This window comes from Pantherophis guttatus, chromosome 2, assembly GCF_059756535.1.
Source record: "Pantherophis guttatus breed Tessera chromosome 2, ASM5975653v1, whole genome shotgun sequence".
Lineage (NCBI taxonomy): Eukaryota > Metazoa > Chordata > Lepidosauria > Squamata > Colubridae > Pantherophis > Pantherophis guttatus.
The window spans coordinates 123,977,177-124,002,427 of record NC_142064.1 but is presented as its reverse complement, the minus strand read 5'-3'; the positions used below and the strand labels follow the sequence as shown (position 1 = coordinate 124,002,427).

General features: G+C 41.2%; 1 protein-coding gene across 2 annotated transcripts in view; it reads right to left on the bottom strand.

Moving 5' to 3' along the window:
* Window positions 1-1,068: 1,068 nt before the first annotated feature.
* PIN1 (peptidylprolyl cis/trans isomerase, NIMA-interacting 1) overlaps window positions 1,069-25,251 on the bottom strand; it is a 48,596-nt gene continuing 24,413 nt past the window's right edge. For both annotated transcript variants that reach the window (XM_034419345.2, XM_060689006.2), the window contains exons 3-4: window positions 11,136-11,246; window positions 1,069-2,549 (exon numbers count right to left, since the gene is read on the bottom strand). In XM_034419345.2, the coding sequence (XP_034275236.1) occupies window positions 2,440-2,549; window positions 11,136-11,246 (221 nt within the window). In that variant the 3' untranslated portion in view covers window positions 1,069-2,439. The remainder of the gene's footprint in view (window positions 2,550-11,135; window positions 11,247-25,251) is intronic.

Below are 25,251 nucleotides of genomic sequence, written 5' to 3'. Positions count from 1 at the left end.
AATTAACAGGATTTTTTTTTTTTAGAAATTTTATTTGTTAATACTACTGGGTATTTACTAGCAGCGCTACTTACGTATGTAAGCCAACTGGAAGCTTAGCATAGCTAATGATTTTTTATTTTTTAAAAAAAATCAGATTGCAAACATAAAAAGGGATAAAATTAAAATACAGCCATGCCTCCTTTGACGACATCAATATACCATTTCCAGTATTTCAGCTTATTAAAGGGTTTTTTTTTCTTTTTCTTTTGTTTTTTTTAAATGTAACTCCCAGCATCAAAAAAGTGTTTCTTTTCTGCTATACAATAAATTCCACCATGGCAACTAGGCAGACTTTGGTCTTCTGAATTCATTTTGAAATGAAGTAATATTATAATGTAGAAGATAACATGCAGAAAAAAGCACATCGGTAATAATGGACCTCTTCTTCTAAATGGAAAAAAAGTTTCTATGGAAATCAAGAGCCAATCGTATAATAGAAGCATTAAAATAAGACCTGGTCTAAAATCATGGAACATAAGCAAAAATTATTTTCGTTTAAAAGTAATTGGATGACAATTTTCAAAAATGTATCTTCTAAAAAAAAATCCTTCAGTGGGTCAGAATTTGGGGTAGAAAGATCTAAAAAGTGTGATAGATATTTCCAGTATTTTCCAACAATTATTTGAAACCTGCTCAAAACATTTCTTGAAAGGCACCTCTAGCTATGCCTATATAAAACTTTACAATGAGATATTACATAGGTCAATACTTATCCTTAATCTTTCTCTTTTCCAATACTTTTCTCATCACCAGAACAACATGTCTTATCAAACTGAGAGGGATGAATGGGGACTAATCAGGTTTCTTTTCCTCCATCTATCCAGCAGTGCTCAAAGCACATGATTTATCAAGGAATTTGAAGGCCAGTTTATGGAGGGGCATGTCCTTGATCTGTTGATTTGGCAAGTTATGGGTTAGCACTAAAAAAACCTGAATCCTATGTTCCATTTGACTGATCAGAAAGTGCATTAAAATAAAATCTGCACAACGACATTAAAAATAACAAGAAATATCACAAGATCAAACTTTGATGTTGATAGTTGGCAGGGATTTATTTTTATTTTCTTACATAAGAGAACTGGAACACTCTCTGTACATATATATACACAAAGCTTGTTTGCATCAGATCAAAAGCAGGGAACTTGGTGGAAATCGTATTGATTTTATATAGAGAAAAAGCAATGCAGAAAAACCGAAAGAGTGACTTTACAGTGTTATCTTAAACCACAAATGGATCGTGACCAGCTTCTGAACAAAAGAAAATAGAAAACACAAACCAAAAAACTTGGAAGCCAATAACTAAATGGCCTTCCCCCGGGATAGTATTTCAGCATCAAGAACAACACACAAGAATGATTAAGATGTAATATATCTAATGAAATTTTAGAGGGCTAAATAAATTGGGGAGGGACTGCACTGGAATAACGAAGATAAATATCTGTCTGCCTAAAAAAGGCATCAGCAAGATTTAATTCAATGTGAACGCATTATGGTAATCAGCATATGGTGAATTTATACTTATATTTCTGACAGCAGAGTCCGGTGTAGGCTTAGGTGAGCACAGAGAATTCCTATCCAGACAATATCAAGTCCCTTTGCAACTTCTGAAACTCAGTCCTTGATGAAAGTTGGAAGTGAAGTCCAGTGGAATTTGCACGTTATCATAAGGAATCTGTACTCCTAAATCTACAGCAATAAAGTGAGGCGACAGGAGTGTTCTAGTTTTACATCCAAAAACAATTTATCAATGATTGGCCAAATTAAGAAATGAATGACACTGAATTGTGGGTGAGAGAGATAAGAAATGGGGTGTTTTTACTTGTGAACTTAAACCAGGATATATCGTGGCAAAGGAGATTTTTATTCTACTTAGACACTGAGAGCTAAACTTTGCCACCATCAGTGCGGCCCTATAATAAATAACTCTATGATAAGTTGGATATAGAGGGAAAGCATTGAAGCATGACCCTGTAAGTGTAGACATGTCTCCTGAATGGAAGAAACCATCAATATTAAACTCAAGCAGCTTGGGATTTCCATTTTTTATTGTTGTTAAAAACACTGTCATTGTGTCTATGCAAGATGCTACTGTCTCATTGTTTCAATTGTTTTCTGCCCCAGCTAACATGCATCAATATAGGCGGGGGAAAACATTTCTTCAACATGTCAAATAAGGTACTGAAATATGAAACAGATACATTGATGTGTGTTGCATATGCACACACTTATTGTTTATGTTTATATATTTTATATATACATATATAAACAAAAATAAACAATAAGCTAGATATGAAGTTTGTTCTGGGATAGAGAGCGTACCAATGGTTGGAATAAAGGTTCTCTTGTTCCTTTTTCCCCCATCACCCTTTCTTTTCCATGTGCATGGTGCCAAAACACTCATTCTGTACGCAGAATTATATGGATCCCTGAATCTGTGAATACCGGTCCACTCATCTCACCAGTCCTCAGCGCAAAGGAGGCATCTTCAAAAGGTTTCTGCATTTGACCTGTCAGACAGAAAACAAATTTCAAGTGAAAAGTGGAAAACTGACAGCCATATCAAGAGTATCTAGAATTAATTCCAAGCATGAACATCTAGAAATAGCAAATGTTTCCCCCACTGGTTCTAGCTAAATAGAAAAAAGCCAGAGGCAATCCTATAAAAGTAGTCCTTGATTTACACCCAATTGAATCTAAGCAAGGTAGTTGTTAAGTGAATTTTGCTCCATTTTATGACCTCTTGTCACAGTTGTTAAGTGAATCACTACAGCTGCTAAATTAGTAATACCATTGTTAAGTGAATCTGGCTTTCCCATTGACTTTGCTTGTCAGAAGTTCAAAAAAGATGATCATATGATTCCATGATACTGCCAGCTGCCAAGTATCCAAATTTTGATCATGTAACCATGGGGATGTAGTAATGGTCGTAAGTGTGAAAATAGTCATAAGTCACTTTTTTCAGTGTTGCTGTAACTTTGAATGTTTACTAAACAAATGGCTGTAAGTCGGGGACTACCTGTAGTAGCTATGAGCACACAAAAATCTGTAATATAGGATTCCATATTCGTAGACTGGACTTCTACGCGTTTATGACCAGTCTAAATATTTGAAGACATATTAGATGATCTTACTGAAAAATATCACCCAAATATTAATTATTTCAGTGCTGGATAAATATATGCATTTTTCTTTCAGCTAGTGACCACTTTTACAGTGATAAATGTTAATTAAGGACCCAGCTTTGTGCATACATTTTCTAATATTTGGAGCTTCTTGGATTAAAATGGCAGGCTGTCCCTTCCCTGACACATTCTCCATCGACACGTTCCCTGGAGATTGTCCACCATTTGAAATGCAGAGGAGCAGAGAAAATACATCACAACCCACAAGCCCCATCAAGCTCAAATGTGATTGAGCCAATGTTAATACCTAGAGTATGTGCATGTTTTGACTGCAGAAACCTAAATCACCCTTATTGTATCTTATCTTTCTTTGCTGCTCAATTTACCCTCATGATTCAGAATCAGGATGGGTCTGCATGTGTAGAACCAAGCAGCAGGGTGGCATGCATCACTTCAATATACATATAGGGAAGTTCCACTCTCCAATGCTTTTTCCTCTATATCAGACAATCTACAAAAATAAAGTACAACAGAGAAAGGATTCTAGCCTAATCTTCTTGCTGTGCTGTGTCTAATTTCTAGCAGCAGAGATGTTACTGTAGGGTCTCTTCAAAACTTACTTAAGGTAGACCAGATTAGGAAACCAATGCCAAGTAAATCAATATTACTTTATTGTACATTATTATAGGACAGAATTTTGCAAGTCCGAATATGCTTTCCCCTTCCTTCCCTTTATCTTCACGAGAACTAGGGACTGGCTACTTATCCTAGCAAAGTATTTCTATATTCCAATCGTAAAATTGATCCTAAATATTAAGCTACGATGACAATTGGTAGGGAACATTCCCTGCTGAGTAAATATACTGTATTTTTAAATTTACCCTAATCTAGTTCTTAACTAGTGATTCAAGAAATTCAGGGGAGGGACAGGAAAGAAGTCTCTTAATGCTGGGTAATCTGAATTGGCCCCAGACTGAGTAACAAATGAGAGCAGGATATTGCCAGTCTGACCAAAGAACTAACAGCTATCTTGAAAATGGCTTACATTGCTGGAACCAGCTATACTTGTTTGGTGAGGCCAGATGTGGCCCCAGACTTCCTTTCTCTCCCATCTGACTATAGCAGAATCAGTCAGCTCATGACAGCCCAGAGAATGTGTTTTGAAATCCATAGGGGAAAACAACAGCTGGGAGAAAGACAGTTACGAAACTGCTGTGTGACCCATCAAAAAACAAATTGGATCAGTATCCAATTTACAGAGGTTCAAAGGTTTACTTCTCCCTAATCAAAATATTGGATCTTTTAACTGGCATCTATTTCCCTTCAAGTCTTGAGTATCAGTGCCAAGGACAGAAAGAAAAAGAAGGGAGCCCTGGTGACTGAACGTAGCACTAAAAATTAGGACTTGCTGTCCTAAGATGCCAAAATTGACCCAAGTAGAAAGGAAACTGGATAAACCTTGTGTAGGACTCTTGAATTAGAATTGTTATGTGCAGTATTGCCACTGCTATAGAAGATAAATCCAGAAAGCTTAAAGGCAGTATTCCAGATGAATCCTTGCAATCTTGTTGTTGTTGTTGCTGCTGCTGCTGCTGCTGTTGTTATTATTATATGTTCTTTTTATGCTGGATACATTCCTGGTGGTTTGTGTGTCTGAGAGATTAGTGGAATTTATTATTCACTTGTGGCTTTCAATCCATCTGCAACTTTTATAATTATGACTCTAAACTTTTTTTTTTTTTAAATTTGATTTATATGCCGCCCTTCTCCGGAGACTCAGGGCGGCTTACAATGCGCTAAGCAATCCTTCTAAGCAATCCTTAGTTTTGCGCTAAGCAAAACTTCTTCCAGGACTAGTCATAATGGCTTCAGTCTGCTATTTCCCCCAAAGTTTTAGCTCATAAAATGGGAAAATGAAAAGATTTAAAGTTATAATCCTGCTGGCAACAGAATTTTATTGGGGGAAAATATCACACAAGTAAAATATTTCTCTTTTGAACTGAGCTTTAAAATGGAAGATATCCAAAAATGGGACATCTTTTTTTAACAAAGACCCCAAAGTTTGTGCATATGCAAATGCATGCATATGTGTGTCAGTTCAATGCTCTACATGCTACCATTGCAATCCTAGTTTTGCTCATTCTTGCACAACCACGATATGAATAGTTGACCACAACAATGTAATTCACTGCTATAGGATTTCCTTTTTTGGAAAAAAAAAATAGCAAGACTGGTTTAAAAATGCAGGATGCATTAAATTGAATCACCACCACAAAAAAGCAAGAGAGTAATTAAGTCATTCAAATAAATTACTTAAATTGTTTCTCATTTCATAACTGAGTTTATAACTATTTGTAATTAAGTATTCAATTTTTAAAAATGCACATATTTCCAGAAGAAGTGTGGATACTAATTAACAACTATAATAAGATATGCTACTTTGCCTTAAATAATTGGTTTTCTCCATGCAGCTGTGCAGCACATGATAATTTATAACCTTCAAATAAATGTTGATTTGGATTTATTCTCAACCCAAAAGTTCTTAATTTCTGAATCAGAAAAAAAAATCCTCTCAGTTTCTCAATTCAGAATTTAATAAAACAGAGGAAATATCAATTGCTCTTGATTTTTTAAGACTAAATGAGTATGCTTTTTTTTTTTTTACTTCTAAACATATCCAGGATTTGTAATTGTAGCAAATTACGGCTAGTAACCCCATCAATTGAGTACAAGAAGACAGAAAGTGGTTATCACAACTACTTGTGCTCCTAGTCCCATCTAGTGGACAACAAAATTCCAGCAGCATTGCTACTGCATCGTTGAGCCTGTCTCGTCTAAACTCTCTCCTTCAGAAGTCACCCAAGACCACAGCTGAAATGACAGTTTCTAAATGAGACCCAACTACCAGTCACTGGCAGCCTATGATTAATAGCTTTTTCATTACTTTGCAATCCAAAATGCCAATATTAGCAATCATCTTTTCTTCTGGGAAATATTTGACTTGGGGAGGAATTACTGCCTCTGAACAATAAGGCAGAATTTGTGAAGATAAAGGACAATTTAAAAAATAGTATCTTCATGCAAACCAAGAACTTATTCCCAGGAAAAGAAAATAAAGTTTCTAACCAAAGTTAGCAACTTCATTTTTTTTTCTTCCAGTTACACATAAACACTAACTATCAAGGGCAAAGTCTATTATTTTAAGAAGGAACTAAGGTCTTGGATGATAAACAGAAGCTATGCTAATTATTTCACCTGTCTTGCACATTCATGTTTTATATATTGATATTAATTTATGGACTTATTTCTTTAAAATTTCTTTTTTAAAAGATCCTTGTGAGAATATTAAATATTTTTCTCTAAATTTACTCTGCTACTACTGATGGATCCTATTTGGAACCTCTATTTTGGGACTACTTGAAGACCATGTATGTTCCAAATATTTCTCATCCTTGGAATACAAACAAATATATTATTGGAAGCACATCAAGACAAAAATCAAACCCTGCCACAAAATTGCTCGTTAATACCAATAAGGCCTTCTTCAGGTCCTCTGCAACCCACCATAACCTCTACTATACCAAAATCGCATAACATGTTGAACTGTGTGGAATATTCATATGTGGTGAGGGTTACTGAACACTATCGGTATACATGTATTGAGATGCTAAATTTTACAGAATTTACATGATATGCTTTGGTGGATTGTTTAAAGTTTCATCTATCAAGTCAGTTTCCTGAGTTGGGATATATCTGCTTGTTTTAAAAATATAAGATGCTATTTTTTTTATGACTGTAATATGACACACACACATAATTGCTGATTTCTCTAACATTATGCATTGTATCTTGCTGTAAACCAAAGTCACCCAATGGAATGCAGCTCCATCCAGCCCACTCAGCCAGGAACTATCAAAACAATTTATTAAATTGTTTATTAAATAAATTACCCATGGGTGGACAGGAAGACAGGAGAAAAGTTAACCAGATGCTTTGAGCGTGAAAATCCAGATCCGGCTTTACTACACTGTAACCACTTGGCTTTAAGTGTACTTTCGCTAACCATGAGTTCGAGAGTCTTTCTTTCCTAATTGACCAAGGTGGAATGTCTGACACAATCAGATGATATAAGCAGCATAAAAGCACATGAAATACACAAATGTCTATACAAAGCTTTTCTTTCTGGAAATACTGTTAAGGTCACTCAATATAATGATTTCAGATTTTTATTGGTCAAGGTATCCAGATATGTTGACCTTTATACACAAGAAAAAATAGTATCAGGCTCTGACAATTTGATGGCTATTGGTTGGAGGATATTTCTAGCATTTGGTGCAGACTATGACTTCATTGTAATTAATTAAAATTAGTTAAATTCAAATGCTAAATTATGCCATTATTTTCAAGTAGCTCATTACAACAAGATGATTGGGTTACGTTGGCAGCAGATCTGGACAGAGTTTACTCTGCATGGAGAGATGCCAACTGCAGAGAGAAACTATAAGGCACATATTTTTCTCTCTGCAATTTCTGACTCACCAGAGTCAGGGACTCAGGCCAACTAAACTAGCAGACTACGAAACAACTAGTATATTTTATTGTAGCTTCATGTATAATTAACATGTAGTTAAATATTTTCATTACAAATTTAAAATGTTTAAACAGTCTTTGTATTATCTGCATTGTGTTCATTAGAGTATACTCTCCTAACAGCATATATATTTGAATTCAGGTTCAAGGAAGTTGCACAAAAGGATTATCTACCATTAAGTGGAACATTGTCTCATACCAGATATTTTGTGAGTAAGCCCAATGCAAGCTCTTACAATTCAGAGTCCCAGTTCAAACAATTGCCGCCTCTTGTTCTAAATGAAAACCTGTATTGTTTGATTCTCAATCTCTTCTAAATAAATTATTTTCATAGCAAATATTCAAGATGCAAACTTGAGTCTAATGATAAAGATGCCCTATCAAAGACTGAATTATTCCCTCTCAATAGCTTCTTGATTCTGCACTGGCCATTACAGCCCACACATAGTTCTCCTATTTACTTATATTGGAAGATATTTCTAGGCCATATTATCATCCCATCCCATCCCATTGCCTACAAACTGGTGACATCATGTTCTATACTCAACTTCTTGAAATTTCCAGTTTCAAAGAAAAGGAGGTTTCTAGCTTTTAAAACAAGAATCATAAAGCAGCAGCTAGTGAAATTCAGAAGTTTAAGGCTGGATCAAGTTTGGCGAAATGGGAGAACTTCAGCACGTGAGATACAGGGTTTTTTCCTTTCTCAAATGAGGAAAACAAGCAAAATAGATGATACAAAATAAGTATGTTAGAATTAATTAGCAGTAGTTAGTAGAACTCCAGTGTTCTTGGGAAACAAGTTAACATCTCAATATATGAATCTGCTTCATGTGTGTATCTCTTTTCTAGAACTTTTCAGATCTCAGGAACGAAAAGGTCTTTCCCAACACCTGCTAGCAGCTATTCTTGTTCGTTATCATTGAGCTTCAGCATCTTTTAATTTTCCAACAAAAAGAAATACTGTCTCATGAAAGCCAGGAGAGACAGAAACATTGCTAGGCTTTTCTATTAGCATCTTTTATTTTCAAAACAAGCAGATATACCCCACGCTTAGGAGACTGATTGATAGATTAAATCTTTTACTTTTTTTTCTATAAACTTTTTTTTTCAAGCCTAGAGGATATCTGATTTCAGGATTTTAAAGACATTGGCCCAGAAATGGATGCAATTGTCCTGGGTAGCATACTTGAGGGCAAAGACAGATTATCCATAGCATTTCAAGGTGCATTATGCTGTGCCCAAGGCTAAGAAAACTAAACTAATGTGAAGGAAACAACCTTCAGGTGGTAAATTGCTTAACAAGAAAGCATCCATTAATATAAATGTACAGTAGGAACTAGAGGGAACCAATGATTCAGCTGGGCTGACAGAGCAGGCAGAAAGGTTTATCATATGCAGGATGCATGCAAACAATGCAGCATCCTCACCTATTATGGTTTAGAACATTTCAATTATTTTGACCCAAAGCAGAATCCAAGATCCATGATAGACTCAGTTTCTCAAATAATTTTTTAACAAGACACATAACATATTCAGTAATATCAAATAGTCAAAAATAGTCCTTGAGCAGTGCAGATAAGTGTCAAAATAGCATATTCCCAGAATATGAATACACAAGTTTCAGAGTTGGCAGAATTTGCAATAAGTCACCCATAAGTAGATGTCACCTGATAAGGGGCACTCTATCTTGTGACAGTTGTCATAAAAAGCAGTATTTCCAAAGGGAGCTAGATCATAGTTGGGCTTAATTGTGGAATTGTTAATTTGGCCAAAATTAGGGAATGCTGTTATCATCAGCGTAAAACCAAGACATTTGTCTCCTCTTAGGATCTTGAATTCTCTTCCACAACTCTAAGCAGCACAACGGCCACATTTCAGCTAATTTTTTGGCCTACGTGGAATTTTAAATAGCTCATCTTTTTTTTCCTATTCAATTATGTACGATTCTCAGAACTGCCTTAACCAATCCCTGCAGTTTTCTTGGCAAGGTTTTTTTAAAAGTGGTTTGCCATTGCCTGGTTCCTCCGGCTGAAAGTGAGCCCAAAGATATGTGGCTATATGCCAGGGGTGGGTTCTAAATTTTTTACCACCAGTTCTGTGGGCGTGGCTTATTTTGTGGGTGTGGCTTGATGGTCATGTGTCAATTATTTAGGATTTAGCAGAGGTACTGGTCTACCAGGCTTTTAACTGCTTGCAGAGCTGTACCGATCTACCCATTTATTTTTTGCAGGCACTGGTCTACCCATTTATTTTTGTAGGTACTGATCTACTCATGTATTTTTGCAGGCACTGGTCTACTCATTTGTTTTCTTTTAACACTGATCAGCTGTAGGGCGGCCCTTTGAAGCCCCGCGACAAGAGTTTAAATAGTTTTTTTCCCTCTAGCCATCAGCTGGGACTCAGGAGGCAGCAATAGACTGGGGGTGGGGCCAAATAAAAGGTAAGAATAACGCGGGGGGTGGGGGAGCAGGGGGGGAGCAGGGGGGCAGAACCGATTCGGTGATGTCATATCGTTACCGCTACCGGCTCGGGAGAACCGGGCCGAATCGGGAGGAACCCACCACTGCTATTTACCTAAGGGGAGACTAGAACTCAGTCTCCCAGTGTCGAGCCTTATGCCTTAACTGGCTCTCAGTTCACCCCTTAGAAATCTCCTATTCCTATCTAGAAAATCTCTTCCTCCCAAAAAATAATCAGACCAAAAAGCTCAGCCATAACTCTTTTAGTGATAGAGGTTTCATACTGGAAGGCCCCCTGAAGGTTGAGGGGCTGAGTTGTGGCTTCTGATCCCTCAAAAGTTGCCCATCCCAGACTTATGGACATTCTAATACCCTCTGTCCCCTCTCTACGTGTGTTGCTGTATGTACTTTCATGGGTACTCACATTTTGTGCAAGAAAAGTAGTAAAAAGTTGGTTCCCGTCAACAATATATAGTGTAATAAGGGTATATCTTCCTTAACGCATGATCTAATTAGTGAAAGGTATGTTATTATTAGGTACATAATCTGTGCAAGCTGAACACAGAGCTATTTTCATAGTATCCAGAACTTCTTCAAAAGAATGATCCCAAAATTAAGTTTCCTTGAAGCATAAAAGAGAACAGCCTACAGCAGCCCAGACAACTTTCAATGCTTGGTTTTCATTTCAAGAATTGCCCTGATAATATGGCCACTGCTATAGGTTCTGATTGTCTTGAGGGTTGTTCTGTATTCAAAAGCACTGATTTGCTCATTTTGCTCCTTCTTAGAATATGCTTCACAAAAAAAACAATTATTTCATAAGGAGAGAAAAATTCAGTGTCCTTCCTTTTATAATCTTGATGGATTATCCCCAACCTGCTCAGAAAGCAGAACTGCAGCCACATAACATCGATTAACTCACCTCTTCCAAAAGTACCCAGATCTCCCCCTGCCTTGGCTGAGCTGCAGTCACTGAACTGTGATGCTAAGGATTCAAAATCTTCCTCCCCAGATTTAATCTTCTGGATGTAGCCTATGGAGAACAGGGAGTAAAAGAGTTGAGAATCAGAGGTCTGCTATGGAAAGAGAATATTTCTAGTTACAAAACTAGGATTACTTACATGTTACTGTTAATCCTACATCTAGATAATTGCAGGAGTTCCTTTTCATTTTTTAGGAAGGAAAGATCCACAAAACCTTATTATTTTTTTCTACAAAAAACAGTATTTCCATATATGGAAATGTATATGGAATGCTATGTATCATAAAACACAGACCTAACATTGCTTATTTTCTAGAATACTTGTTTTTTGTATATGGGAATTTGAAAGGTTGGGGGGAAGGGGAAGCATCTTATATTTGAAGTTTGAGGCTGAATCTGGATAAATTTCACTGTGGATACCAATCTCCCTTCTAAATCATTCTGTTGCTATACTGTACATATATTATCCTAAACTGCCTGCAACTGCAAGTTATTTATTCTTAAAATACACTATCCAAAACCTACTTCTGCTTATGTTGTTGTTGTTTTTCCTAAAAACAAGCCCTCTCTAATGCAGTTCAATCTTTTCCTATTTCACTTTCATCCTATCTGGTTTGGTTTTTGTAGGACAACTGTATTTTTTAAAAAAACTGAAAAGCACCATATATGAAAGTTACCCATGTATGTCTAATTACTTTCCAGTAGTTTTCTATACGCAGGAATTGTCTTCTTATAGTACTTGTAGCAAACAGTATTACCATTTATTGTGCAACGGAAGACTGCCAAAATAAGTGAGCCCCCATTTACTAATTCTAGGGAGAAGTTATAATCAAGAGAAGCTCTGTTGGGCATTCTCTTTTCCCAAATACAATCACTGTTAAACAATGTGAAAGTGAACAGATTTGATTGCCTCCCCACCAATCTTCAGTCCTTCAGTTTTGCCTGTTTATGGGACTGAACAGGGAGTCTTTTGTATAATTAAGTTGGCTCCCTGTGCAATTTAAGACCTGGAAAATCTTACTTGCATAATGATAAATTGAGGGAGAGGGAATCTACCTGTTGTTTTGTGTTACAGCTAATTAGGTTTTATAAATATTAAATCTAAGTTCTTCCAGTTATGCTTTAAACTGTTCTCAACTTACCTTTATAGCAATGTAATTTGCCTTGATTTCATAAGAACTTTTTCTTTGATCATTCCCTTGCCTCACTCCCTGATGAACACACTTGTGTGTACTGGCATCTTGCCTCCCATATAAATAAAAGCAAACTACTTTTCAAAACTGTCTTTTCAAAAATGATAGGTTAATTGCGGAGCAGCTATTACTAATTCTTTGGGTTTTTTAAGACTCCATATTTGCCATACAGTATGTTCCTTTGGTTATTTAAAAATTGCTTATTTCCATATGGCCATTATGTTACTTGTAAAACACGTGCAAACGTATTCCATTATCTGTATCCTGTTCAAAGTGCTTAAGAGTGTTTTATAATTTTATCTTCATGCTAAGTTTGCAAACTTGGTTAGGCTGTTGAATGTCTGCAAGCAGCCAAAGGGTACTCACTGAGTCTTGAGGCTGCACTGGGATTTAAATCTAGATCTTCTGCATGCTAATAATCTAATACATTATCCGTTTCAGTTGTTATATTCTGATACATTCTGTTTCCCCAGTGGTCACTAACAGCATTTCAAAGAACACCCAGATCCTAATGAAGAAATGTGTAACCTCTCTTTGCTACTGTTATATCAGGACAATGGTGGTCGTATGAAGCTAAGAGAAAATATAAATGGAGACTCAAGAGAGGCTCAATAGAAATGCCGATGCTTACTTCGTATGCATCACAATTAAGGAATAGAGTCAGTGCTCAGCTCAGCTCAACTCTACTTTACAACAATCTGCAGATGCTGTTCTGTGATATATTATGAGTTACATTTGCTAGAAACTGGGCAATTCTCCTTCTGTCCTTCAGAAGTATTGGGAATACAACTTTCAGAATTCACAGCCCGTATGACTTAATGTGGTCTGGGTACACCTGGAGAGGCGGCTCTAATCTTATCTATTTATAACAACAAAAACCTGCTTACATGGCAGCCCATTCAGGAGGAACTGTATGAGAGGGTCCAGTACTTCTTTAATGGCACTGCTTAAGCATTATTGTGTTACTTGCAAGACAATTGAGCAGATGTTACCTACAGATGTACACTGAACTAATTTATGGAAGTATACTGAAAACCAAGATCAAATGAACTATTTTCTACAAAGACTAGCTAAGCATTCAAGCAGGATTTTCCAACTGAGCACTCCAGAAATACATTTCTGATTTCTCTCCTGCAGTGAGACGTGTGTATGCAGATCAACAGCACCTGGATAGAAAGCAAATGGCACTTTGGCATTTGAATTGTCCAAGAACTGTTGTTTTGGAAGGGATGGGAGGTAGTGGGTAACTATCAATTCAGCTAAATAAAATGAGCTGCAAATCGACCCCTCTACTGCAGAAAATGAGATCTACTTAAGATTTAGTATTCTTGGATGGACTCTTTTTTCCTATGAGTATTTATATAAATACAGATCACATATTTGATGCTCCAATAAGTATACAAGATCCCGTGTATGGCCACTGTCCCATCATGTTGGTCTCTGGACAATCTGGGGTAGGCCCATGATCAATCATGGTTATGCCTGAACTTATGAGCCACTTCAGATTCCAATCCTAAAGAAGACAGACTGAAGTCCCCCAAAACTGTAAATTCCACTGCCAGCCCAGAAATTAAGTTAAGAAGCACAGGAGCTGATGTGTAGTAGGGAGGCTGATATAACAACAGCAATCCCAAGTGATCTCTAGAATTCAACTAATGAACAGGATCTCACTGATCTGCCAACCTGTAGTTCAGCAACTTCGAAGCCGGTAAGAAATTCCCAGATAACAATCATCACAACCTCCATCCCAGGATCTTGGCTGATGCTACATCTGAAATCTAGCTGGGCATATCTCTGGACGAGCAATATCCCTTCTAGACCCAGCCAGCTCTCAAGTGATACATGCCAGATGGTCCACTCATTAATGGTTAAATCGCTGATGAGAGAAGCTTTATTAGACTGACCTAGAATTCAGAAGCAGGAGCTGAAAGCCAGGGCTTCTGAAGATCTACTGACAGAGTATCAGAGCTGAAATTGAGAAGCTAGAATAACCAGCCTTAACAACTGACAATGAAGATAAGAAGTGGGTAGCTTCTGTCTTTTAGAATCAATCCATCGGTAGTGAAGGAATCCGCAGTCAAGAAATACATTGTAGACTAACACTGGATAGAGCAACCATTAAAAGATATTCAAAAGCTGTGATGTCTCTGTACATTCCATCGAATGGCAAAGTGCCTGAGAGCGGGTGGTTATGGGAGCGACATGGCGCTCCCATGTAACACCTCTCCTGCACAAGCTGCACTGGCTCCCGGTGGTCTTCCGGGTGCGCTTCAAGGTTTTGGTTACCACCTTTAGAGCACTCCATGGCTTAGGACCTGGCTACTTACGGGACCGCCTACTACCACAAATGGCCTCCTACTGCCCGGTATGCTCTCATAGAGAGGGGCTTCTCCGGGTACCGTCAGCCAAACAGTGTCGACTGGTGGCCCCCAGGGGGAGGGCCTTCTCTGTGGGGGCACCCACTATCTGGAACAAGCTCCCCCTGGAGATACGGAGGATCCCGGATCTGCGCACTTTCCGCCGCGCTCTTAAGACCTTCCTATTCCAGCAAGCTGGCCTGGCCTAACCTTTTCCCCCCTTTTCTTTTAAATTGAAAATTTTAAATCTGTTTTCAAATTATTGGGATGTTTTAAATTTGTCTCGGGCTAAATTGTTTAATCTGGTTTTATTTTTGCTTTTAAATTTTTGTATTTATGTATTTTATTTTTGTGCCTGTTCACCGCCCTGAGTCCTTCGGGAGTAGGGTGGTATATAAATCTAATAAAAGAAAGAAAGAAAGAAAGAGCTGAACTGTGAGTTTGCCACTGTTAAACTGAGTGCCCATTCCTTTTTTTTTTTTTTTTTAAACCTTCCTTTTTCCTCCTTTCTCTGGGTAAGAACCAGAGGTGGATTTGGTGGGAGGTTGGATGGGATGAGAGTCGCAAGGGAGGGCTGGCCCTCTATGTTGGTGTGAGTGCATGTCTGGGAATTCCTCCTTTTGATGAGAGTTGGAAGAGGAATTGACTTTGTATAAAGGAAAAGACCCCCTGACTGCCGGTAGAAGCTGCAGAGGAGAGGTGCCTTTTTATGTTAGTGTGTGCAGGTGTATCGTAGTAGAGTGAGGGGTTGTTACCGGATGCCCTGACAAACTCTGAGGTAATGTGTCTCGGGCTGCCCAGCTGATCCTCCCAGGCATTGGACTAGAAGACCTCCAAGATCCCTTCCAACTCTGTTGTTCTGTTCTGTTCTGTTCTGTTCTGTTCTGAAAACTGAACTGTATAGTAGCTGGTTCCTCGTCTTTGGAACTAAGGGCCTGAGATATTTATATTCTGTTATTCATTAAGCCAAGAACCTGAAGAAATGACAGTATGGGGATGGGGCTGCTGTTGGGGGACAGAGGTAGGCCAAAATATTATGATAGTGATAGGCAAGATGAGATATGGTGAGAGACAAGGAGGAGGCCACTCCAGGAGGACATAGGACTATCGTTTATAGGGGTTCCATATTCTACCTGTGGTCATTAGTTTTATCTTCTATATATTTAATCTTGGCCCCACTTTTTCACTGTGTTTCTTGACTTTTAGGATTCATAGATCCTTTGCATTTTGAGGGAGATGGGCAGTTAAAGAGATAGAAAATATGAATCAAATAAATAAATTTGTCAGCTTCGCCTGAAAAAAGATGTTCTAGAGCTGGAGGAGAGCAAAACAAAGCAATCAGAATCATTTGAGGACTAGAGCATTTGAGGACTAGAGCTTTCCTAAGAAGGAAAGTTGTAAATATTAAAGATTTTTTAGTTTGGAAAAAAGAAATATGAGGGAAACATCTTAGAAGTACAGAAAATGTGGGCAGAAAGAAGGGGGGTGTTTTCACATGCAATATTTTAACTATTTATTAAAATGAAATTCAGGACCAACGGAAGTAATGCGTAATAACATTGTAGAATTCATTGCTATCAGATGTGAGAGCCGTAAATTTACTTTGACAGAGATTATCAGGAAACACTTGAGAACATAATAGCAAACTATTTCCATTTTTCTATTTTAAAAAATGGGATGTATCATTGAAGTCACCAGGAATTGAGCTCAAGTTTAAGGAAATTTTATCTGTAATGGGAGGTGGAACATATTCAAGAGGAATTAGGTTACTGATGATCAAGTTTTGACAAGTATTTATCTCCCTTTAAACCATCATACCACAAATACCAATAGCTAGGGAGCAACAATGGCTGAACTATTATTGTCTTCTCTTCTCTTCTCTTATGTTCTTGAGATCTTGAATGGCTCTGATTGATCACACACGGGCTCTTAGTCTGATCTACATAAACTAAAGGATATCGGAACCCTGCCAGATCACACATCCAGCCCAATCTTATTCATGAGAAGGAATAATTCCTCTTAAAGCCTATTCTTTAGCATCTTAAATTTTAAGATCCGCAGTCTTTTCCTCTATTACTATCATCTTGAGAGCCAGCAAAAACCTCAAATGGAAGGACAGAAAAGAAAGCGTCCATGGAAAAAAAACTTTTTTGGGAGTCACTTTCCTGCTGCCTTGTTCTCTGACTAACTTGGCTGGAGTTCATCCATTAGAGAGATTACTTCCTCCCTCTTTGTCCCAGCTATAAAGAACATTAAAGACTCCTTTGCTTGTGATAATTAATTTCTCTGCTAGAGGTTTCAGGGCTAATTTAGTAATATTCTAAGGTCATTAATATCCATTTCTGAAATAACAGAACTACTGAGATGCTGAGAACGGACGTTGCTTACCTGAACGTCCCTTCTAGGCGCACTGCTGGAGAATCCAAAAGCGAGGGCTATTCAACAGTCTAGCAGTCAGCCATGAGTGTATGTGTCTTTAAATTTCTTGGACGCGCCCCCTTTGCTCGTCAGAGGCTCAGTTTTTGTTCACGAAGAAACAGTTCAAGGAGTCATGTGTAGTTCCAGATTCAGCAGCCTTACTGGGCGGGTTGGATTCTCCAGCAGCGCGCCTAGAAGGGACGTTCAGGTAAGCAATGTCCGTTCTCCAGCGCGCTGCTTGGAGAATCCAAAAGCGAGGGACATGCCCAAGCAAGTTTTACATAGGGAGGGCGGAAGGCTGCGCATGCGTGACCGGAGCAGAACACACAGCTTGCAGAACTCGAACGAGGCATCAGCCGAGGCGTACGTATCAACTCTATAGTGGTGGATGAAAGTATTCAGCGACGTCCAGGTTGCTGCCTTGCAGATGTCAGCGATGTTGGCCTGAGTTGCCCAAGCAGCCGTGGTGGATGTACTTCGTGTGGAATGAGGTAAGATCCTGCCGGGAACTGGCTTGTCCTGAAGCATGTACGCCTTGGAAATGCAGGCTTTCAGCCATCTCCTGATGGTGGACGAGGAGACCTTTTGTCCCATCGTCGCGGGCAGAAAAGAGATGAACAGCGCCTCCGACTTACGGAAATGCCGAGTCCTCCGAATATACCTGCGTAAGGCTCTACAGACATCTAATGTGTTCCATTGGGCCTCTTGTGGATATCTCAGGTCTGGGCAGAAGTCCGGGAGAACCAATTCCTGCTGAAGGTGGTAGAGGGAATTGACTTTAGGCAGGAACGACAGATCAAGCTGAAGGACCACCCGGTTAGGGTAGAAAGTGCAGAGGTCCTCCCGTACGGATAGGGTGGCCAGCTCGGAAACACGGCGGGCCGAGGTGATCGCGACCAAAAAGGCAGTCTTTAAGGTGAGAAACCGCAGGCTGACGGAGCCTAAGGGTTCAAAGGGGGGCTGTGTAAGCACGTGAAAGACCAGGGACACGTCCCAGGTCAGGTAGCGGTGAACGACTGGAGGTCTTAGGTTCGCTGCACCCCTGAGAAACCCCCGGATCCTCGTGTCATGCGAGAGAGGTAAGTCGTTCCTGGTCAAGAGGACCGTAGACAAGGCTGCCATTTGTCGACGGAGCGTGTTCGGGGCAAGCCCCTTGTCCAGTCCGTCTTGGAGAAAATCTATCACCTCAGCGACAGATGTGGAGGTAGGGTCCGTATGGGCCCGGGAGCACCAAATGCAGAATGAAGTCCAGGTTGCGTTGCAGATGCGACACGTGGAGGGACGTCGTGATGCCTGGATGGTAGAGATAGCCTTCCCTGAGATGTTGTCCCATCTCAGAAGGATCCTCTCAAACGCCAGGCAGTCAACTGCAGCCATTGGGGCTCTGGGCGCAGTATGACCCCCTGAGAGAAATCCTGTCATCCGGAATTCGCCATGGAGGGGTGACTGACAGATTCAGTAGGTCCGCGTACCAGGCCCTCCGTGGCTAGTGTGGAACGATAAGCAGGACTTCTGCCTTCTCGCACAGGATCTTGCGGACAAGTCGTGGAATAAGCGGAATCGGGGGAAAGGCGTATAGCAGCCCCAGAGGCCAGGGAATTGCGAGTGCGTCGATCCCCTCCGCTTGCGGACAAGGGTGGCGAGCGAAGAACCGAGGGAGCTGGGCGTTGTCCCGACAGGCGAACAGGTCGATGACGGGGGTCCTGAAGCGGTGGGACAGTTCGCGGAAGATGTCCGGGTGAAGGCGCCATTCTGAGTTGTCTATCTGCGTTCTGCTCAACCAGTCTGCGATGTTCGCCGTCCCGGAGATGTGTTGTGCCCAGAGGGAGAGGAGGTGGCACTCTGCCCAAGTCAGCAACCGGGATGCCTCGTCCATCAGCGGTTTTGAGTGGGTGCCCCCTTCATGGCTCACGTGTGCCATCGTTGTCACGTTGTCCGTCCGGACCAGCACGTGGTGACCCTCCACCGATGACTGGAACTGGAGGAGAGTGAGGCGAACCGCATGAAGTTCCAGCCAGTTGATCTCGTTCTGGCGATCCGCTGGCGACCAACTGCCCTGAGCAACTTGGGAATGTATGTGAGCACCCCAGCCGGTCAGGCTGGCATCGGTCGTTATCGTGAGACGATGCGGTTCCAAGAAGGTGCAGCCCTTTGTTAGAGCCGACAAAGTCCACCAGCGAAGAGACTCGCGAACCTCTGTCGGGAGGGATACCCGAGCCATGGAATTGATGCGGCGGGAACGCTGGTACGGGAGCATGAACCATTGAAGCTGGCGACCATGAAAACCCGCCCACAGGACAATGGAGATGCATGAAATCGTCTTCCCGAGAAGACGAGACAGGAGCAAGAGAGGGACAGACTGGAGCAAGAGAATTTGACGAATCAATGTCTGGATGTTGCGGCACCGGTCCGGGGACAGGAAGACCAGCCCCTTGCTGGATTCTATAATGGAGCCCAGGTGTAAGATCCTGGTAGTGAGGCACAAGTGGCTCTTTGTCAGGTTCAAGGAGAAGCCGTGGTGCTGAAGGCAGTGGCCAGATCCCGTGCAGCTTGGGTCTTTGTGGACAACAAGATGAGCACATCGTCCAAATAACAAAGTACTCTGATTGGCATCTGCCGAAGATGTGCAGCTACGGCCGACAGGAGCTTTGTAAAGGTCCTGGGTGCGGATGAAAGTCCGAAAGGCATCATGAGGTCGCTGCCTTGACCGCCGAGGCCACCGCATTGTGTGTCTTGCGGACTGTGAGTTCTGCCTTCCGGTCCTCTGTCCGAAGGCTGTTGGCAATGTCGTGAGACAGGAGTCTGGAGGACGAAGTCAAGTTCACTACAGGCGTATCCACTGCTGGTAATGCCAAGAGGTCCTGGAGAGACGGGGCTGAACAGTATAACTTACGGTCAAGACTGGTAGGTGCCGGCAAGGAGGACGGCAGGTTCCAGGAACGTTGCACAACTTCCGTGAAAAGTTGAGGACACGGAATGTAGGTTTGTTCTGTTTTAGGAATGTTAAACAGAGTATTGTGCTGTTCCGACGTTGTTGGCGGATCAGAGAGACCCTCTGAGGTGGCCAAATGAGTAGATGACTTTGCCTTGTGCAATAAGGACTTAAAGAGATGGTCGGAATAGACCAGTAAACACCAGCCTGTCGGGAAGGAGGTCATCATCGTCGGAAAACCCCATGTCCCTTTGGGCCTCCTCATCCTCCAGAGAGGAATCCTCAGCTTGAGCAGAGTCCAACTGAGACGAGCAGCAGTCTGCCTGATCATCATAGTGAAAGACTTGAGGAGCCAGAGGAGGAGGCGGCGGCAAAGGTGGCGGCGGCAAAGGTGGCGGCGGCGGAGGAGGTGGAGGGGGTGCAGCCATTGAAACCGGTCTGTACAAATTAGGTTGGTGTGCGTTAGCAGCCAAAGTCCTGGATATAGTTTGAGAAATGAGATTCTCTATGTTACATGCTAACATGACATGTGAAGGACCCCGCGGGCAGAGCCCCGCGGCCGTGGTTGTGTAAGTAGCCTCTGGAGGAGGGCGCTGAGCAGGAGGCCGTGTATGAGACAAATCCACCGGAACTGCTATGCCGTGCAAGAGGGCAGCGGGAGAATTCACCACTGCGGGCATTGGAGAAGAACCAGTCACAAGAGAGTGACCTTGGCACCCAGAAGGCATGATCCCTGAAGGGGGGGCAGAAACCCCTACAGGGCCGGCAGCTGAAATGATTGCAGGCGAGGCCGTTGACTGAGCCTGTCGCTGAGCCCGATCAAATTGTCGCTTGAGCGCCTTATGACGTCTGTCGGCATCCTTGGTGGCAGCCGATGAGGCTGTGGGGCTCCTCGTTGAAACAGCCAGAGCTATGGCAGACTCGTGCGTATCCTGCTTTTTTGGCTTTTTCTTTGCAGGGCCCAGGGAAGCTGGAGCCTCAGAAGGTCCAGGGCTATGCTCCAAGTCGGAAGAAAGCTCACAGTCATCCATGCTGAGAAGTGCTGAAGACATGAGTAGAAAAAAAGGTAAGCAGGTGCTTGGCACAAATGAGAAAAAATACATGTCCTATGGAATTGATGTTTTCCATATTCCCTTTGCTTATTATTTTATTTTATTTATTTTATATTATTATTATTATTTTTCCCTTTTTTTTTAATTATTTCCAGAAGGTTGCTTGGGGGTAGCGGCTCCCCCACTTCTTTCCTTGCGCAGTCTGTCTCAGAGCTGTGCCAGAAGAAGAAAAAAACACCAGCTAGGCAAGCAGCAATCATATATAAAGGTGGGCTGCATTGATTACTCCAATATAGGAAATACCAGAAGGACTGTAACTTGCAGACAGCCTTCCAACAGCAGAGGGCGCCAGAGTGGCTGCTTAATCATTGCCACCGACTACTGGCCCTTAACACACGCTGACTATTCCTTTTCAGCTATCTCTTAAGTGCTGGTGATTAATTACAGAAGCCCCAGCTGCAATTGCAGACCTGTAAGGGCAAGAAACAGCGCAGGGAAACTCTCTGCGCAGCTGCGGTGCTGTTGCCGGGCAGAACTGCAATAGGAATGCAGTCTGCGCTTGCTCAGCCTTTTCCCGGGCAAAAACTAATCAGGAAGCTTACTGCACCTGCGCAAGTTGTTGCTGGGCAGAAAATGGTCAAAAAGAGCGGAAAGCGTGCTCCGACATAATGGCGGCCTCTGAAACCCCAGGGAAACGAGTGAGTAGGAAGAGTGTGCCACTGAGAGCAGGGCAGGGACTCTAAAGCGGCAAAAAGGGCTCCAAAGGGATACGAGTATGCCACTGAGAGCAGGGCAGGGACTCAATAGCCGCCCCAACAATCACAACGGGAAAATTAAACTAGAAGAAGTTCCCTGGCAAGGCAGGGCTTCTTATCTATTTGTAAATATATATGGCCAGACAGGGTGTAGGCCAGAAGACTCACCCAGCAGTCGCCAAAGAGAAGCAATATAAAGGGAAAACTCCCTTTATTTCCAAACCAATTCGAAAGTGCCAAATCGAAATCCCAATCAAAGTCAAGTCCAAGGTCAGAATAGAAGAATCCAAAAGCGAAGAATTTATTCAAGGTCTAAACACCAGAGATGAGTAAAACAAGTCTGATTAGCTGACTGAGTGAATAAAAACTGAGCCTCTGACGAGCAAAGGGGACATCCAAGAAATCTAGACACATATACTCAGGGCTGACTGCTAGACTGTTGAATAACCCTTGCTTTTGGATTCTCCAAGCAGTGCGCTGGAGAACGTTGTCTTCAACACCTTATTTCCTGCTGCATGCAGGTTTTGGGATACCTTGGACTTCTGCCTGGATCCAAATTGAATTTATCTAACATTAAACTATCCTCAGGCTATATAACTCAAGGAAAAGGGGAATAAGTAATAATTTGGGGAAGAGGGAGAATGAGACAAATTCATAATTCAGTATTAAACCACTTGATTTCATTTCTTTCCCTCTAACAAAAAATAATAATAATAAAAACTGATGGAGTAAAGAACAAAAGATAGCAATATTTGCAAGTCCAGGCCTGCTGTCTTTTAAATGTTCTAGCTCCATAGAAAAGCTTTCAGACTTAAATCTAGCTGCCTTATGAAAAACCTTCGTGACGCACACACAGTAGTGGCCAAAATTGTGAAAACCTTTTGGGAAAATTATATTTTTTTGGTTTATATTTTTGAGGTTTGATGGCTAATAGCATAACCTTTGGGGGGGGAGTAGTACCATAAAATTATATATCAATGGAAAGATAATTTAATCAAGAATGTAATGCTTTCCAACTTTTGCTTGAGAAATAAAAGTGGCTTTTTTCGTGGAATTCTAGATTTTAGGCCAAATTCCTATAGTCTGCGCCAAACAGTCCTTGCACTCATCTTCACATTGCATTGCACCATTTCATCTTGTATACGACCAGATGATTTTCTTCTGTCATGTAGGCACAGTCTCTTAATTCTTCTAACTTAGGAATGCCACCTTTGGTTAAGTTTCCACCATTTTTTCTTCTAATTTCTTTATAACTGTAGCTTGTTCACTTAATAATACTATTTTACATTGCTTTCTGGGTGACCAGTCAATTCTTTGCACCATTATTTTAATTTTATTATGTTTTACAAGCTCACTAAATGAAAGAACACAAAAAAACCCAACCAACTTGATAACGATCACATAACACACTAATGTCCTCGTCTCAGCTTCTATACATGACATCATAACTGAATCCTACTGTGATCTGATTGGCTCATTGCCAAAACAAGATGACACCTGGTTGGCTTTCTAAATAGTCGTGCTCATTGGCTACAATCAGATAAAGGAAAGCTACCTGGTATCAACCTAAGCAAGTTGTGCTTCCTTTTTCTGGATATCTGGCTATAACTTTTCATAGAATACAGATAATTGAACAAACTTTGTTGCATTACATTCTTGATTAAATTATCTTTCCATTGATATATAATTTTATGGTACTACTCCAAAAAAAGTGGCGTTATTAGCCATCAAACCTCAAAAATACACTTTTCCCAAAAGGTTTCCACAATTTTGGCCACTACTGTAGCTTTGTTTCTAAACATTTTGTACCTTTTTGACAAAACTAGCGATATAAATGAATCAACGCATCTGTTAAATGAAGGACAGTCCTCAGTTTACTACTATAATTGGTGTCAAAATCATTTGTGTGATTGTGATGGTCATTAAATGGGTTGGGGGGTGCCTCAGGGGATTGGGGAGGTTCTGGAGGCCTTGTGCTGCTCCCTACCAGACCCTGAATGCCTCAGCCAGCTACAGGGCCAACTACCTTGTGCAAAACTGCTGCAGGCTGAGAGGTCTCAGCTGGCTACAGAGCCCAACCGTGCATATAAATTGCTCCACTTACCTCTCATACCCAGCCGATGCAAGGTACAGCCTTCCTACAGAGGTCAGCTTGTGCAATTCTACAAGTACCATTCTCTATAGGCTTCCCAGATGTGGTGGTAGGGAGAACATTTCTCCTCCCACAGGAGGAGAAGTTTTGCTTTGTGAATGAAAGAAAACTTCTCTGGTGGGCGCAGAAAAGCGGTTTAAATCATGAAGATTTAAGCTTTGTTTCTGTACCCCACAGAAGAATGTGAGCTCTCCCCTGTACAGGGAAGGGAACTCCTCTGGTGGGGTGCAGAAAAGGAGCCTAGATCTTCATGATTTAAGCTTCATTTCTGCACCCTGTGAAAGAATGCCAGCTGCCTTCAGCCAGCAGTGCCTTCAGCCAGCCCTTAGACACAGGAGGGAGTCGTCTTGGCAGGTGGCAGCAGCTTGCAACTCTTCCCTGCTGGTTTCTCCACTGACTTTCTGGGGCAGCTGACAGGAGAGATCACATGATCACAGGGCACTTAGGAACTGGTGCGAACAGGTTTTCAAGCACCTGAGATGTGGTCATGTGTATTCAGCGTAGCAGTACGGTGACCTTTTATGATGGCCAGACATGCTTTAGGGTCATAAAGCATCCTTTCGGAGGCAGTTGTACCTACAAGCGTTTGTTAAACAACTGGTCATAAGGACTGCATGTAAGAAGAGAAGCATGCCTTATATCATATCAAATCATGAGATAGTCTAGCTCTGTGATGGCGAACCTATGGCATGTGTGCCATAGGTGGCACGCAAGCACTTTCTGTGGGCATGCGTACCGTTGCCAGCTGCTCTTCTGGTTTCCAGTGCGCGCATGCACCTGGTCTTTGGGCTTCCAGCCATGTGCATGCCCGCTGGCCAGCTGGTCTTCAGGTTTTCAGCACTCCAGCACACACACACACACGAGCGCGTTCCGGTTTGGGCACTTGGTTCGCCATCACTGCTCTAGCTGTTCGTAGTATTCAAAAATCTCTCAAAAACTCTTCAAAAGGGATCTTTCAGGAGCTCAACATTGTGATTCATTTTGTTTCTATACAAATCAGATAACAGGTCAATGTTTTCTAACTGGTTGTGCCCAATGGTAAATACCAACAGAAGTCTTTCACAGCTTTTAAATCAGCTGCTCAAACTTATCTAAACCATGTACCGTATTTTTCAGAGTATAAGATGCACCTACCTTTTTTGGTGAGGAAAAGAAGAAAAAGAAATCTCCCTCTGCCTCTGAGCAATTTTGCCTCGT